This window comes from Bos mutus, chromosome 3 (assembly GCF_027580195.1).
Source record: "Bos mutus isolate GX-2022 chromosome 3, NWIPB_WYAK_1.1, whole genome shotgun sequence".
NCBI lineage: Eukaryota > Metazoa > Chordata > Mammalia > Artiodactyla > Bovidae > Bos > Bos mutus.
Window position 1 is genome coordinate 44,290,683 of NC_091619.1, and position 15,404 is coordinate 44,306,086.

The following is a 15,404-nucleotide window of genomic DNA, read 5'->3' on the forward strand; positions in this document are numbered from 1 at the left end:
GTCACATAAGTGTATGTTGAACAGTGGTTAATGCAATGCAGAACAAAAATTTAAATAGGACTATAAGAAGTGTGAATTTGGGGAGAGGTTATGGTGAAAGAGGGAGAAGGCAATGGCACCCCACTCCAGTACTCTTGCCTAGAAAATCCCATGGACGGAGGAGCCTGGTAGGCTGTAGTCCATGGGGTCGCTAAGAGTCGGACACAACTGAACAACTTCACTTTCACTTTTCACTTTCATGCATTGGAGAAGGAAATGACAACCCACTCCAGTGTTCTTGCCTGGAGAATCCCAGGGACGGGGGAGCCTGGTGGGCTGTCATCTCTGGGGTCACACAGAGTCGGACATGACTGAAGCGACTTAGCAGCATGGTGAAAGAGAAGGTGAGATTTCCATTTTAAATAGGGTGACCCAGGAAAGCCTTTCTATTACTATGACTTTTGGGCATAGGCTTCCCTGGTGGCTCAGAGGTTAAAGTGTCTGCCTCCAATTCAGGAGACCTGGGTTCAATCCCTGGGTCGGGAAGACCCCCTGGAGAAGGAAATGGCAACCCACTCCAGTATTCTTTCCTGGAGAATCCCATGGACAGAGGAGCCTGGTAGGCTACAGTCCATGGGGTTGCAAAGAGTCGGACATGACTGAGTGACTTCACTTTCCTTCTTTTGGGCATAAAAATGAAGACATTGAGGAAATGTAGACATCTGGGAGAAAAATGTTACAGATCAAGGCAAATGCATTCACCCTTGATTGAGGAAGTTTCTTGGACTTTTAGAAATAGAAAAAAAAAGTCAGTATGACTGGAACCGAGTATGAGAGGATAATATGTGCCTATATGTGATGAGGTCTTGTAAGTGTTCCAAAGGCCAGTATTTACTGAGGAAAGAGGAAATCCTTGAACTGGTTTGAGCAGACAAACACCAGGATCTGAGTTAAATTTTAAAAGGATGGCTCTGTTGATAATTGACTAAGGGGGTATTGGGTTAGATGCAGGGAAGCTATTCAGGGGCTAATTGTGAGAGTAGGCTGTTAGATGCTTCCCAGGTGGCTCCGTGGCAAAGAATCTGCCTGCAATGCAGGATATGCAAGTATGATTCCAGGGTCAGGAAGATTCCCTGAAGAAGGGAATGGCAACCCACTCCATATTCTTGCCTCGGAAATGCCATGGACAGAGGAGCCTGGTGGGAACAGTCCATGAAGTCACAAAAGAGTCAGGCACAATTTAGTAACTAAACAACAACAAGGCTATTAGTTGATGTGACTGGTTTATAGGAAGGAAAGGATCAAACTCCAGGCATTGCTCAGTCAGAAGGTCAAGCCTTGGTGGGATGAACTATGGTCATCAAAGTATTGGGAGGAAGCAATGGGTTGGTGGGATAACTTCTTTTATTGCCTGCAGTAGAACTTAGTAGACTCAACCAGAACTGGGGCTTAATTAAAACTAGAAGAACAAATGTTTGGATGTTTATTATTAGTTTACAAGAAATGAAAACATTTACATTGTCTTAAAACCCCTGGGCTGTGAGCTCTATGAGAATGATGCTATGTCATCCTTTTTTTTCTTCCCCTGCCTAGCCCAATGAATGTCACATGAAAAATGTTTAATAAATAATTGTGGAATGAATGTTTTCTGGAGAAAATAAGCATCCAGGGCTTCTAGCATTGAAAAGGCTAACACTTACCAAATTAGCTTAGTTGTTAACAGCATAAGTCATTTGAAGTTTCTTTTGCGAATTCTAGGCAAAAGTTTTCAGTGTTAAAGAAGGAATAATACAGCAACAGAAGGTGCATGGATTTTAGGGTTGGATCACTGGCCTGTGAATATGCATTTTTCAGACTGAGGACTTCCAGTATTTGTAAAGATGGCAAGTTAATACCTCTTGACCATTATTTAATTTTGCATACATCAAAGAGGCCTAGGACATGGTAGTGCTAATGCTTATGAAACTGCTAAGTCAATATCATGTATCTACTTTAAGATAACAGATTTTGAGAATATCCTGAGACAAATTTTTAATGTATATGAAGAATTTAATACCAAATTTAATTTCTTTGTATTTTTTCTATTTCTCATATGCTTTCTACCCCAAATATACACAAACTGCAATCACACTTGGTTTCTATGAAGTCAATGAAGATTGACATTTAGAGCTTTTCTCAAATATGTATATTGTTTATTGGGCTTTGACTCTTGGGTGGAATTTGAAAATAACATAATTTGTCTATTGGTAAAAGGCCTCACTGTCAGGCATGTCAGCATGTATATATCCAAAGCTGTGGTCTAATCCTCAAGTAATTTTTGAAAGAGGAGGGAACTAGAGAACAATATAAAGTTTTCTCACCATTTAATGGCAAATATAAATTACTACCTAGGCCAGTTAGATTTAACAAGAATTTTTACATGGTTAATAACAAAGAACCATATAATTCGATCCATAAATGTTTTAATCTACTAAGTGAAGAATCACTACCCAATAGATGCTGCAGTGACAAGCACATCCCACTTAACTAATCAGAGGTTTTCATACTTTAGTGTGCATCAAAATAACCTGGAGGGGCTTATTCAACACAGCTTACTGGGGCCCCATCCCAGTTTCTGATTTGGTAGGTGTGGGGTGGGCCTGAGAATTTGCATTTTTAACAAGTTCCCTGGTGATGCTGAAGCTGCTGATCCACTGCTCTAATGTATCATCGATCTAGTTTCCCACTGTCTAATTAGAGCTATAAGCAGTGTGCTGTTTTGGGGCATTTTCCATCTTAGTTAAGGAAGCATTAATGCTACAGAATATAAGGTTTGATGAAACGAAGATGTGGAGGCATCATCAGCATATTGATGTAATTCTGATTCCAAATGTCTTTCAGTCTCCCCTGTGGCCTCACACACATGCTAAATAGGATGCTACTGAAAAACTAGCACTTCGCAGCCAAGGGTCCTTAGGGAAACCAGCCAATCATTCAGCACTATCCTCTAAGAAGATGAGGGAAAATCTGTTAATAATTCCCTCCAGAACTTTCTGCAAGCTTAAATAGGTGAGATTAAATTTCACAGGATAACAGAATCCCCCAAAATGCTGGTATTAAAAGCTGTTGACAGATCAGATAGAACTGCAGAAATGCTTTAGGCTGTTGGGAATCCCTAAAAGGAGGCATGAAGGTCAGGACTCAACAGACCCACTTGAGTTGATAAATTTAATGGATAAGGTTGGGGAAGGACTTTGTAGTTCTTATTAATTATTACTGAGAAGAATGCAGTACAAAATTATTTTAATAGCACAGTCCCACACACAGAGAACATACCAAGAACATACTCGGTTTCCCAATAGCAGCAAAACACGATAGATTTGTAATTCTGTTGTTTTAATTTTTGGCTGCACTGAGTTTTTGATGTTGTATGTGGGCTTTCTCTAGTCCTGGCAAGCTGGGCCAACTCTCTTGCTGCGGTGCGTGAGCTTCCATTGTGATGGCTTCTCTTGTTGTGAAGCATGGACTCTAGGGAGTGTGGGTTCAGTATCCTGCACATGTGGGGTCTTTCTGGACCAGGGATTGAACTTGTGTCCCATGCATTGGCAGGCAGATTCTTTTTTTTTTTTTTGGCAGGCAGATTCTTTACGAGTGGTCCCCCAGTGAAGTCCTCTGTGATTTTTTTTTATATTATTTTTAATTGGAGTATAATTTTGCAGTATTGTGATGGTTTCTGCCAATATCAATATGAATCATCCATAGGCATACCCATGCCCACTTGCTCTTAAACCTCCCTCCCACCTACATCCACCTCCCACCCCTTTAGGTTGTCACAGAGCACCAGCTTTGGGTTCCCTGCATCATGCAGCAGATTCCCAATATGCATTACCTCTGTTGTTTTATTTGGGCTCACTATTTTATTCTACCTGTTCATTTGCCAGAATAATAACTGATTTAACTTTGACAGTGCCTGTTTTCATGTATTTTAGCTGTACAGAAGGTCAGCTATTTTGATAATACTGCTTTATTATTTTTAATAATAAAATAACAGAAGCAGATTGACTGGTCTGCTAGTCAAAAATGTCTTCATCTGTTACCACGACTCTGAAAAAAAAATGCATTTTATGTGAAAAATATGTATCTTTTAATTGAATCCTTCTGGTACCACAGAGCATTCCCCATTTTAGATCATTAATGTGGTATGATCTGCAGGTCTCCTCTGAAGTATTTTTAAGGTCAAATGATCATGTTGAAGCTACATCCGTATTTTCTTTCATCATCTAAATATTACTAGCTAAATATGCCTTTTCTTACCAGTAGCTAATGGTTTCTAGTTTTTATTTAGTTTTAAGAAATATGACTCTGGGACTGTTTTTAGAAAATAACCTTTATAAGCTGGCAAAATTAATTTTGCTTAGTTAAGGGTGATGCTTATAGCAGCTCTTCAGTAGTTACCACCTGCACATCATTTGAGCTGGTGGTCTCCATGGAAAGTAATCAGAGACCCATTAGCTAGGTTAGTGATATGAAGATACCTGCAAACAAACAAATGCACAGTTGTCCCCAGGCACACAAAGTTATTAATGGTAGTTAGGGGCTTTCCTGGTACTGAGATATTAAATACATCTTTAATCATTTATGATGATGTTGGAATGACATTCCAAGGATCTGTATGTGTTTACCTTTTTGAAAAGACTGAAATTTCAGAGAATGGAATAGTCACAAAAGGAATTAACCCAAAGTTGAAGTACTTGGGTCTAGGTTATGTATTTTAGTCTGATATGCCCATCTATAAAATCAGTGTTATAACTATATGCTTCTAAAATTTCTTCTATTCCCCAAGTTGTGTATTTTGAACATTTAGGAAAAATATGCGAATGATACAGAATGTGCACAGGAAGGCTTTATCTCTTCATGAAATGACAGGAAGTCTGTATTGAAAATTTTGGCAATATCTATAAATACTACACTTGAAACAAGTTGCAATTAATGTGTCCCCAGTCAGTTGGTGAGGTAAAATCTGCTGCAATCAAGACATGGATATTGAAGAAGCTGACAGGTGAGACTGTCAGAATTCTACACTACATGTGATAATTTAGATAGTAAGTGAAAAACAAGGACTGTAAACAGGCCAGAAGCCAAAAAAATGCTTGTGCCCATTCAAGATTATATATATTCTAAATGCTTACTTATTTTCAAAAATCCCAAGGGATGGCTACATCATGTTTATTTAGGAATATCTGTAGAGCTAAAAACAATGTACCTTTTAAAAAAGTTTACCAGCTTTCCCATGTATGTATTGATGCCATGGTTGTTCAGTTAGTAAGTCATGTCCAACTGTTTGTGATCCCATGGACTAAAGCATGCCAGGCTTCCCTGTCCATCACTATCTCCTGGAGTTTTAAATATAATATATATTATATACACATACATACACACAGATTCATTAATAGTGCACATTTTAAACTGGTGTCAATTCATTATCAAACTATATTAAACAATGGCATTTTGTTATTACTCTATTAAACTTTATGTTGTCATTACTCTATTAACTTTTATGTGAAATTTAGAAGATCCTCTTCCATTAATAATGTTCATCTCAGCTTCCCAATATCTTCTTTCCTTTTTTACAAGTTGAAAATATTAAAAACTAATTTATGTAATTTTAAAAAACATATTTGTCATGCATGCAGTTTAAAAGATATAAATGAAAAGCACATATGAGTTAATACAAAACCAAAATGAAACATTGTCATTCTTTTTAAAAGTGATTTTTTTTTTCTCTTAAAAAAGATCAACTCATCCTTCAAGGTCTGTTCTAAATGTCATTTTCTCTTTGAAGGCTTCCTTAGCTCCATCCTAATTAGCCTCTCCCTCCTGTGAGATCTTACAGTTCTTTATGCTTCCTATATTATGACACTTATAGAGTAGTTATTACTTTATACTCATCACACAAAGGGCAATCTCCTTCAAATGGTTTGGCTCATTCAACTTGAGTTTGACTGAAAATGTAGAATAGTGCTTGGTCCAAGTCAACAGATCAGTGAAGCATGTTGAATAAAGTACTTTGCTGCTGCTGCTAAGTCACGTCAGTCGTGTCCAACTCTGTGCGACCCCATAGACGGCGGCTCGCCAGGCTCCCATCCCTGGGATTCTCCAGGCAAGAACACTGGAGTGGGTTGCCATTTCCTTCTCCATAAAGTACTTTAGCGGCATTGAAAACCTTATAGGAAGACTTTAAATGAATATAAAGTTATTAAAATATGTAATTTATATTTTATGCATATATATACTTCAAAATTACTTCTGATAGCTTTTGAATAAATAGTTCATTCAATTATTTATCAATATATATTAATCTAAATTTTTAAAGTTTATTTTATTACAATATCAACCTAGCATTGCAAGTAGATTGAAAATGTCAATTTTCCTTGGCCTTCAAACTCTGAAAAGATAGCTATGAATTTAGAAAAAAAGAAAGAAAAAAAAAGAAATTCAACCAAGCAATATATGAAATCAAAATTAAAAATCAGTAAAAAATATAGAACCAGAGAGGATTAGCAAGTTGCACAAGACATAAGATCCAAATTTGTACAGAATTTGTACGAAGAGGCATTTCAAGATTGAAGAAGGTATTACAAAGGCACCAACCTAATACAGAAGATAATCTAGTGAGACATTCCAACAATAGCTTGACTGTATTCCAACAAATATTCTAACAAATATCTTGTGAGATATCCCACTAACAGCTTGATTGTAGCAAAATCTAAGATGAGGATTAATAAAAGCTCATCAGATTTAAGAACATTTTGTCAGTCATAAATGAGTAATGTTTAAAAATACTCTCTTCTTTTAAAAATGATGTATTTCATAATACCCGTGCAAAGGCATTTTAAGCCTCTAAATTACACCACACATTGCATCTCTGGTTTTTGTAGCTTCATCATGACACAGCATAGTTAAGGGGCAACTATATCCAATGTGTAGTACAACTCTCATTGGAGAAATGTTTCTTTCTGTTCAAGATTCTTCCGTTTTAAAACCTTACAGTTAAAAGATGCCAAATACTTGTAACACCATAGGAAATAGTAAAAAAAAGTAACCTCAACTTGTGGTTTCAGCAAACTTTTGCCTAGAAAAGAATAATTGCAGAGTTAGCTTGTATATTCCAGAGACTGGTAAGCACATCAATTGCTCTGCATTCCACCACAGACTGTGAGTCTGTATAAGTCAAAAAGTACAAAATATATTAAGCTGTTTTTAATAAATTAAAGGAGATGTGATCAGGAGTAGATTTTCAGAGTTTACTGTCTCTTTTATCTTCCTTTGTCTCCCTGGTAACCAAAACAACCAGAAGATTGGATTGTGAAGTCAAACTCACATGAATTAGAGTTATAACTTGTATCCAGCTTTATTAATAATTTCAAGGATACAAGTAAACATGAAGTGTGCGGTAAACAAGAAAAGGTACAAGGCTGCCATCTTGTTGCATCAGGGTATGCTTTGATCCAGAATAACGTAGTCTCTAAGTAACATTAGTAGCTCTATCACTTACACAAAACGAAGTTGTTTTAACTATAAAATATCTCCAGTTTATACGCAGATAGTCACATAGTTAACATGACTGTTTAGAGAGAGCTATGCTGCATAAATCCCAGGTTTTGTTTACCTTAGCAGTCCTAGACTAGCAGGTATACCTTGGCAAAAGCATTACAAGGATAACTGCTCTCCCAGTTGCAAATGCTGATTGATAGCTTGTTTCCATTAGCATGTTTACAAGGGGATTTGACCAGGTCGCTTTCTTTCTTGAGATAAACTCTTTTGCCATCCTACATCTTCTCTCACTGAAGGAAGATAATCTGTTTCATACCAGAATTTCTAACTAATTCCTACTCATCTTTCAAGATTAGTTTATATTTTACATTTTTCAGGCAGCCCTTTTGTGACCTGCACAACTGCTGTTTAAAATAACCCTTTTATGTGCCATTAAAACAGAATGTGTTTATATGTTATCACAAAATATAATTGCATATTTGTTTCTTTTTCTGAGATTTTTGAAAGTAGGAATTATTTTATTAACTACAGCACGTAGCACCATTCTTGTATATAATAAGGACTTAATAAATGTTGGCAAGTTAATACATCAATAGTGTTCTTATTATGTAGTATGAATAATTTAATAGTGATGAAGTAAAAGATAATATTTTCCAAGATTATCACTGGCCAATACAGACTATCAAACAATTTTGATTTGAAATAACATCTCTGAGGTCCTCATGTTCATATATTGATAGAACTGATCACTTGTTGAATGTCTGGCTGTTAGACGATAATCTGTACAAAGAATATTGTTTCTTCACATCATTTCTCCAACTTTGGCAATTAGAATTTAATGTATGCTGGTTTTGAGTTCTGCTCATTATGGCTTATAACCTATGCTTACTTTGTCTATATGCAATCTAAAAATGAGTTGACATCATGCTTTTAATTATAGTAAATTATGTTGTTTCATAATTTCCACAGTACGATGCCTGTAATATTAATCAGAGCAAATCATCACATTACATAAAGTTAATCATTAAAATGATGATCTTTATTGCATGCTATAGCACTCTATTTTTATTTCACTCTGCATCAACCACATATCTTCCCCGAATATGGAGGTAAAAATCAAAGCTAAGAAGTGTTTTTTTTTTTTTCCCCTCAGACAGTATGAAAATAAAGTAGCGACTTATTGAACTTCAAAAATGGAAACTTATGGATGCTTTTGTATCTAATTCCCTTGAATATTTATTGGTGGGGAAAAAGACAGGAGACGTGTATATTTGCTTGGTGTACCAGTTGTTCCTCATGAGAATAGGCTTATAAAACAAGTAAATAAATAAATATATGTGTCACGAACAGAAATGCCCATATACTCAATTCACTGAATTGTTGATTATTAATGATCATTGGGGTTTCCCTGATGGCTCAGTGATCAAGAATCCACCTGCAATGCAAGAGATGAAAGAGATACAGTTTCAATCCCTGGGTCAGGAAGATCCCCTAGAGAAGGAAATGGCAACCCACTCCAGTATGCTTGTCTGAAAAATTCCATGGATGAGGAGCCTGGTGGGCTACAGTCCACGGGGTTGTGAAGAGTCGGACATGACTGAGTGATGGAGCACACACACAATGATCATAAGCAAACATTAGGTATTAAAAGGCACTAACACTGACATCTGTGAACCAGTTATTAGCACAGGAGCCTGAGTCATTTGAACAACAAAATGTTAAGACCTACTTCATGAAGTTAGACCATTGGTCACTCTGGTCCATCATAAACATATGGCACTGAAACTGACAACTGAGAAGGAGTACCATTTGCTTTTTCATTTCAAACTCACAGTATAGGATGCTCTGGTCAGGTAGCGTGTCTTCTAAATGTTAAGTGTTCCTTGCTTTAAGATGAATGTTTAGTGTTGTCGACTCCATTTACTACGAGTCAGTTGTCATTTTGTTAGCTTGAATATCTTCGGGGTTTTCATATTAATCATTCATTGTGGTAAACAAAATGTTATTCAGTGTCAACTGTGTGCCAGTCATTTTATTAGATACTTATAGGGCTGAAATCCACCTGATAACCTTTCATGTGGCATATTGGCTAGAATATATCCTGATTTGCCAGGCATCTGTCCAAATGTTCATTTTCTTATGCTCATCATTTCTTAAATATTCGAATGTCACAGCTGGATATTGAGGATAGAAAGTTAAGTAAGATATTGTCTTTGTACCAGTTTATTGTCTAACAAATAAATAAATTTAAATTCTATTTTAATTTTCTATCTTTAGATAATGTGTTCTGTGTCTCTACTGTTTGCTTTATGAAGTAGTACTTCTTTGTTCTAAACTTACCCTTCCTTTGTATTCAAGGAGTCTCCATTAACTAATCTACAATATTGAGTTCCTAAGTCCATCACCTGGTTCCTGTATTTTGTGATTATACCTCTAAACTTACTGAGACCAGGAAGCTTGGATTTCCTCTTTCCACTGAGGACAGCCTTTATCCAGCCTAACCCTTACCTTTAATTTGCCTTTGGCTAGATCCTTTCTGGAGAAGGCAATGGCAACCCACTCCAGTACTCTTGCCTGGAAAATCCCATGGGCAGAGGAGCCTGGTGGGCTGCAATCCGTGGAGTTGCTGAGTCGGACACGACTGAGCGACTTCATTTTCACTTTTCACTTTCATGCATTGGAGAAGGAAATGGCAGCCCACTCTAGTGTTTTTGCCTGGAGAATCCCAGGGACGGGGGAGCCTGGTGGGCTGCCGTCTATGGGGTCGCACAGAGTCGGACACGACTGAAGCGACTTAGCAGCAGCAGCAGCAGCAGATCCTTTCTTTCCTGTTCCAATTAGCCTTGTTTTGAAATTCAACAAATGTAGCTATACAAAGTCTCATTCTTTAAAATATACTAGAATTTCTGTCTTTGAATAAAATTGAATACCACAGGGCTTTGATTTAGCCATAGCATATTTTTTTTTTTGTCATTTCTTAATATTCCTTTGGTTTCTCTGAGTATCAGTTTCTCTTCTGTAGGAAGGAAATAATACTTATTCCCACAATTGTTTGTTTACGGGGATAGCAAGCAAGAGAATCACTGAGGCTGTGTGATCAATCTGTAAATCATGATGGTACCCACTGTGTTTTTGGCTTTTAGAGCTGCAACAGAGAGAAAAATTTGAAACTAAATACTTAAAATAAGCAACTAATATATAAATGTTATATCTCCTTTGTGAAAATTAAAATCAATTATGTCTTAAGAACTTAAAAATAAATATATAAGTATTTATTATTATTATTACTTTTGTATTTTCAGATAGATTTCATAGTAATGGAAATAAATTCCTTTGTTTTCCACAAATAAGTCATAGGGTATTTCACTTAACATATGGCTTCGCTTACTTTGAATTTTTCATTTTCCTAATATTTCCCTATTGACTACAGTAAATCTTATTATCTCAGTTCTTTTTTCAATATAATATCAATACTTTCCAAATAATTATATATATTCAAGTCATGTCTTTCTATCTTTTCTTTAAAAGTTATTCTCTTTTATGTAAAATGGAAAATCCAGGTATCTAATAGGTCCGTTTAGTCAAGGCTATGGTTTTTCCAGTGGTCATGTATGGATGTGAGAGTTGGACTATAAAGAAAGCTGAGCGCAGATGAATTGATGCTTTTGAACTGTGGTGTTGGAGAAGACTCTTGAGAGTCCCTTGGACTATAAGGATATCCAACCAGTCCATCCTAAAGGAGATCAGTCCTGGATGTTCATTGGAAGGACTGATGTTGAAGCTGAAACTCCAGTACTTTGGCCACCTGATGTGAAGAGCGGACTCATTGGAAAAGACCCTGATGCTGGGAAAGATTGAGGACAGGAGGAAAAGGGGATGACAGAGGATGAGATGGTTGGATGGCATCTCTCAATTAATGGATGTGGGTTTGGGTGGACTCCGGGAGTTGGTAATGCATAGGCAGGCCTGGCGTGCTGTGGTTCATGGGGTCGCAAAGACAGACACAACTGAGCGACTGAACTGAATAGCAAGATAGCAGGACAGAGTGTGATTTATGTCTGCTGCTCAAATCTTAAATGTTTGAGAGACTAAATAACATTGTAAGTTTCAAAAGCAGAATTTTGGAATAGTCTGTTTGGGGGCCAGTGTGTATACCTTCTGACTTTTGTGCACAGTCAGATAGCTGGCACAAATACTGAATATTTGAATACAAGTTATGAACCCTGGTGCATATGAAAAGTTATTATGTGAGTTGAGGACATATTAAAATGCAGTTTCTTCCTGTTCATAATTGTACATAGTTTTTAGGCTATAAGTTTTACTCAAAAGCCATGCAAGAGTACCACTAAATCTTATTCAACCTTAATCTTATTGCAAATTCTTAAAAGTTTTGATTTGTTTGCAGTGTTCAATAAGTCATTCTAAGTTAAAGGCCAAATTTGGTAAAAAGTATATAAGGTTATCTACATATAATAACATGTACTATTTAAGTATTCATAGAGAAGAGTAGAAAGGTGTGAAACACACCCTAGAGTCTGAGACGTGCTCCCAGTATGTGCACCCTTAGTCTGGGAATTTATTTTTGCCCTCCACAGAAAAGAGTACTATTATAAATACACATCATATATTGATTTACTTAAACCATAATGATTTGGCACTGCTCTCCAGTCAGGTTTGCCATTATCATTAAAATTAGCATCACTTGACATTTTTGAAACACACTAAACTGGTTTATGTTGGTGAGCAATAAGACACTCCCTTATGCAAAGGAGACTAAAGTGATACAGAAAGCGTAGCATTCTATGCAACTATATTTATCTTTTAATTTGAAGTATTTACGGAATATTTTGCTTTCCAGACATCACACCTTTTTGTTTTGTAGAATGTTAAAGAGGAGTATAAGTTTTTTTGGCTTTTCCTTTTTTTTTTATTCCTTACCTTTGCTGTTGAGTTACCTTGATGTTGGAGTCGTAATCTTACTGCTAAGTGTTACTGAGTAGGTTGAAGAATGATTTGGAGGAAAAGTGAATTCAGAAAAAGACAACTTCAAATAAATTGCATTTATTTCACCTGTACAAGTTAAGCTTGCTTCAGGTGTTTTACATTTCTGAATTGCCTTAAGCAACACCACATACCAATTAATGTAGCTAGGTATTGTTATCCCCTTTTTAAATGTAAGGTCAAAGCGATTTAGCAACTATCCCAAATAAGCAGTGGAAGTAGGTTTCAAACTGATTCAATCCCACTTACTTCTCTCTCCCTTATAAACCATGAGCAGTTTGAGAGCCACTGGCTTGTATATTTACCACCCACAATACCCACTTATTTATTGTTTTTGCTATTGCTAATCTCTTAATTTTATAATGAAAAGGAAAAAGTTATGTGACAGTAGTTTATGGAGCTGTTTTCAAGCCTTCAAAACCAGTTTTCAAAAAACATCTTAATTAAGACATAGACTGAAATAGCTTCATTCCAATATGTAATAATGTGTTTTTCAAATTAAAAAAAAATCATCATCCCTTGAAGGAGTTTAGATATTTTTAGATTTTTATGACATTGTAATGTTCATACCATAAATATTCTGTGTATCTGTTTATATGCTGTGACTCTATGCTATTATGTTATGTAAGAATTTTTCTTCTCTGAGGAAAATAAATTTCACTCCCTTATGGGTGATACTAATCTCACTGACAATTCATGGTATAGATCAATCGACGTTCAGAGATAGGCAGCTATAGTCTAAACTGACGTGGTTCACAAAGTGTCACTTCTGGAACAGCAGCAAAGCATCACCTAGCAATTTGTTAGAAATGCAAATCTCAGGCCTCATTCAGTGCTACAGAACTGGGGGTAAGCCTGTGCAGGGTTTTATCAGGTCCTCTAAGGTGATTCTGATGTACTGCAAACATGGAACCACCACTCGTGGATGGAGTGCTGAGAGATGGGTCCATGGCTTCATCGAAACATTGAGCAAGCTACTTTTTGTCTCAGTTTTTTCATTTTGTTGTAGCCCAGATAATTCCTGGTTAGAAGCCTTACACATTCAACTTTCTCAACCTCACTCGTCAACTGAGAATCTATCTTTCTTCCATCGGGTAGGGAAAGAATGAGACTAGACACACTCACAACCTCTTCTGTGGGATGTTTTTACATTTCCTGCAAAAGACTAGTCAACATACGGGTTAGGATCACATTAACAAAGGCCTGGCACCCAAAACAGTAAGTGGAAAAAGAAGTGAATAAATAAATCTTAACATTCTATTTTAATAGACATCCCATTATGGGCAGGAAAGCAAAAACTAGAGTGTCCAATTTTATGGCAGAATAAATTATGTCAGATAAGTGGAATAACTGGGAATTTGTCAAGAGGAATATGTTTGTTTCTCTTTCTTGAAATTTTCATTTTTTTTTCCGAAAGTAAAAATAAATGTTACTTGTTTCTTGGTTCTACAGAATTTCTCTAATCTTTTCTCTTTCCTACCATTCTAATCAGTTACTTCCACAGACTTGCTCACCCACTTTATGGACTTTTTTCTAGTTTAGATATATGCAGCCTGGTAATAATCAGAATTTATTTTCATAAAAGGGATGATTAAAAAGAGAACTTAACCTACAGAAATAAAAGCATAAGGAGACCACGCTATTATAGTGAGAAACCTCACACACTGCCAGCCATAGGGCAGGCACTACCTAAAACTTCAGAAATAGCTTGTGATGTCATGATCTGGACTTACCAGATGGCACTAGTGGTAAAGAACTCACCTGCCAGTTCAGGAGACAAGAGACACAGGTTTAGTCTCTGGGTCTGGAAGATCTCCTGGAGGAGGGCATGGCAACCCACTCCAGTATTCTTGCCTAGAGAACCTCATGGACAGAGGAACCTGGAGAGCAAAAGTCCATAGGGTAGCACAGAGTCAGACATGACTGAAGTGACTTAGCATGCACGCACGCTCGCCATGATCTATAAAATTCCACATGACAGCTTCAATGCAAGACTTCCTGTGTCAGTGATTTACAAAATGTGAACAGCTGATAACTGAATCTCAGCTTTGGTGAAAGAAAAACCTTCATGTTGATTTAAACATTATAAGCTTTAGTATGAATAATTGAATTAAAAATCAATATTAAATCAAGAAGAAACATTTTCAAGTTTTTCTGTGTTCTGTTTCATTTTAGATGGAGCTTGCTAGAGAAGAAAAATGTGAATTTTTGCCTTTCTTGTCTCCACGGAAGGTTATAGTAAAAGATGGGAGAATTGTTGCCATGCAATTTGTTCGGACAGAGCAAGATGAAACTGGAAAATGGAATGAAGATGAAGATCAGATAGTCTCTCTGAAAGCCGATGTGGTCATCAGTGCCTTTGGCTCAGTTCTGAGTGATCCTAAAGGTAGAGTGCTTGGGAGCTGAAATGTGTTATGCAATTGTCTGTTATTTTACTGCCGTAATGGTTTCCAGCTTTCAGGAAATTGTTTTTCACTTGAACATTCATTTCCTTCTTCTAGTATGGAATGCAAGAAATCTTGATTTGTAAGACTTAGAAATGGTATTTAATACTTATACAGAATTATATTTAAAGTACTGGGAATTGAAAACAACATTAATCTTTCTTTTAAGCTTATAGTCAAAATACATATCCTGCTTTGTAACAATGTTTGTCTTGTTTCCTCTATAAAAATCAGCTTTTTGTTCAATTAGACCTAGAGTTAGAAAATGTGGCAGAGAACTTGTAATAGCCAATCTTCAGTGATTCAAGCAAGTTAAGATCTAATGAATACTCAAAAATAGAATTCATGTTTACTATTATTCGCATACCAAATTATCACTAGAAACATCAAAATTGTCAAATTAGGAAGTCTGAACTTCTGTCATTTCATCTAACTGGCATAAATGGA

General features: G+C 36.4%; 1 protein-coding gene across 1 annotated transcript in view; it reads left to right on the top strand.

The window, feature by feature from the left end:
* DPYD (dihydropyrimidine dehydrogenase) overlaps positions 1–15,404 on the top strand; it is a 930,468-nt gene that overhangs the window by 385,878 nt on the left and 529,186 nt on the right. The window contains exon 11 of the mRNA XM_005888124.3: positions 14,689–14,899. Coding sequence (XP_005888186.1) covers positions 14,689–14,899 — 211 coding nt within the window. The remainder of the gene's footprint in view (positions 1–14,688; positions 14,900–15,404) is intronic.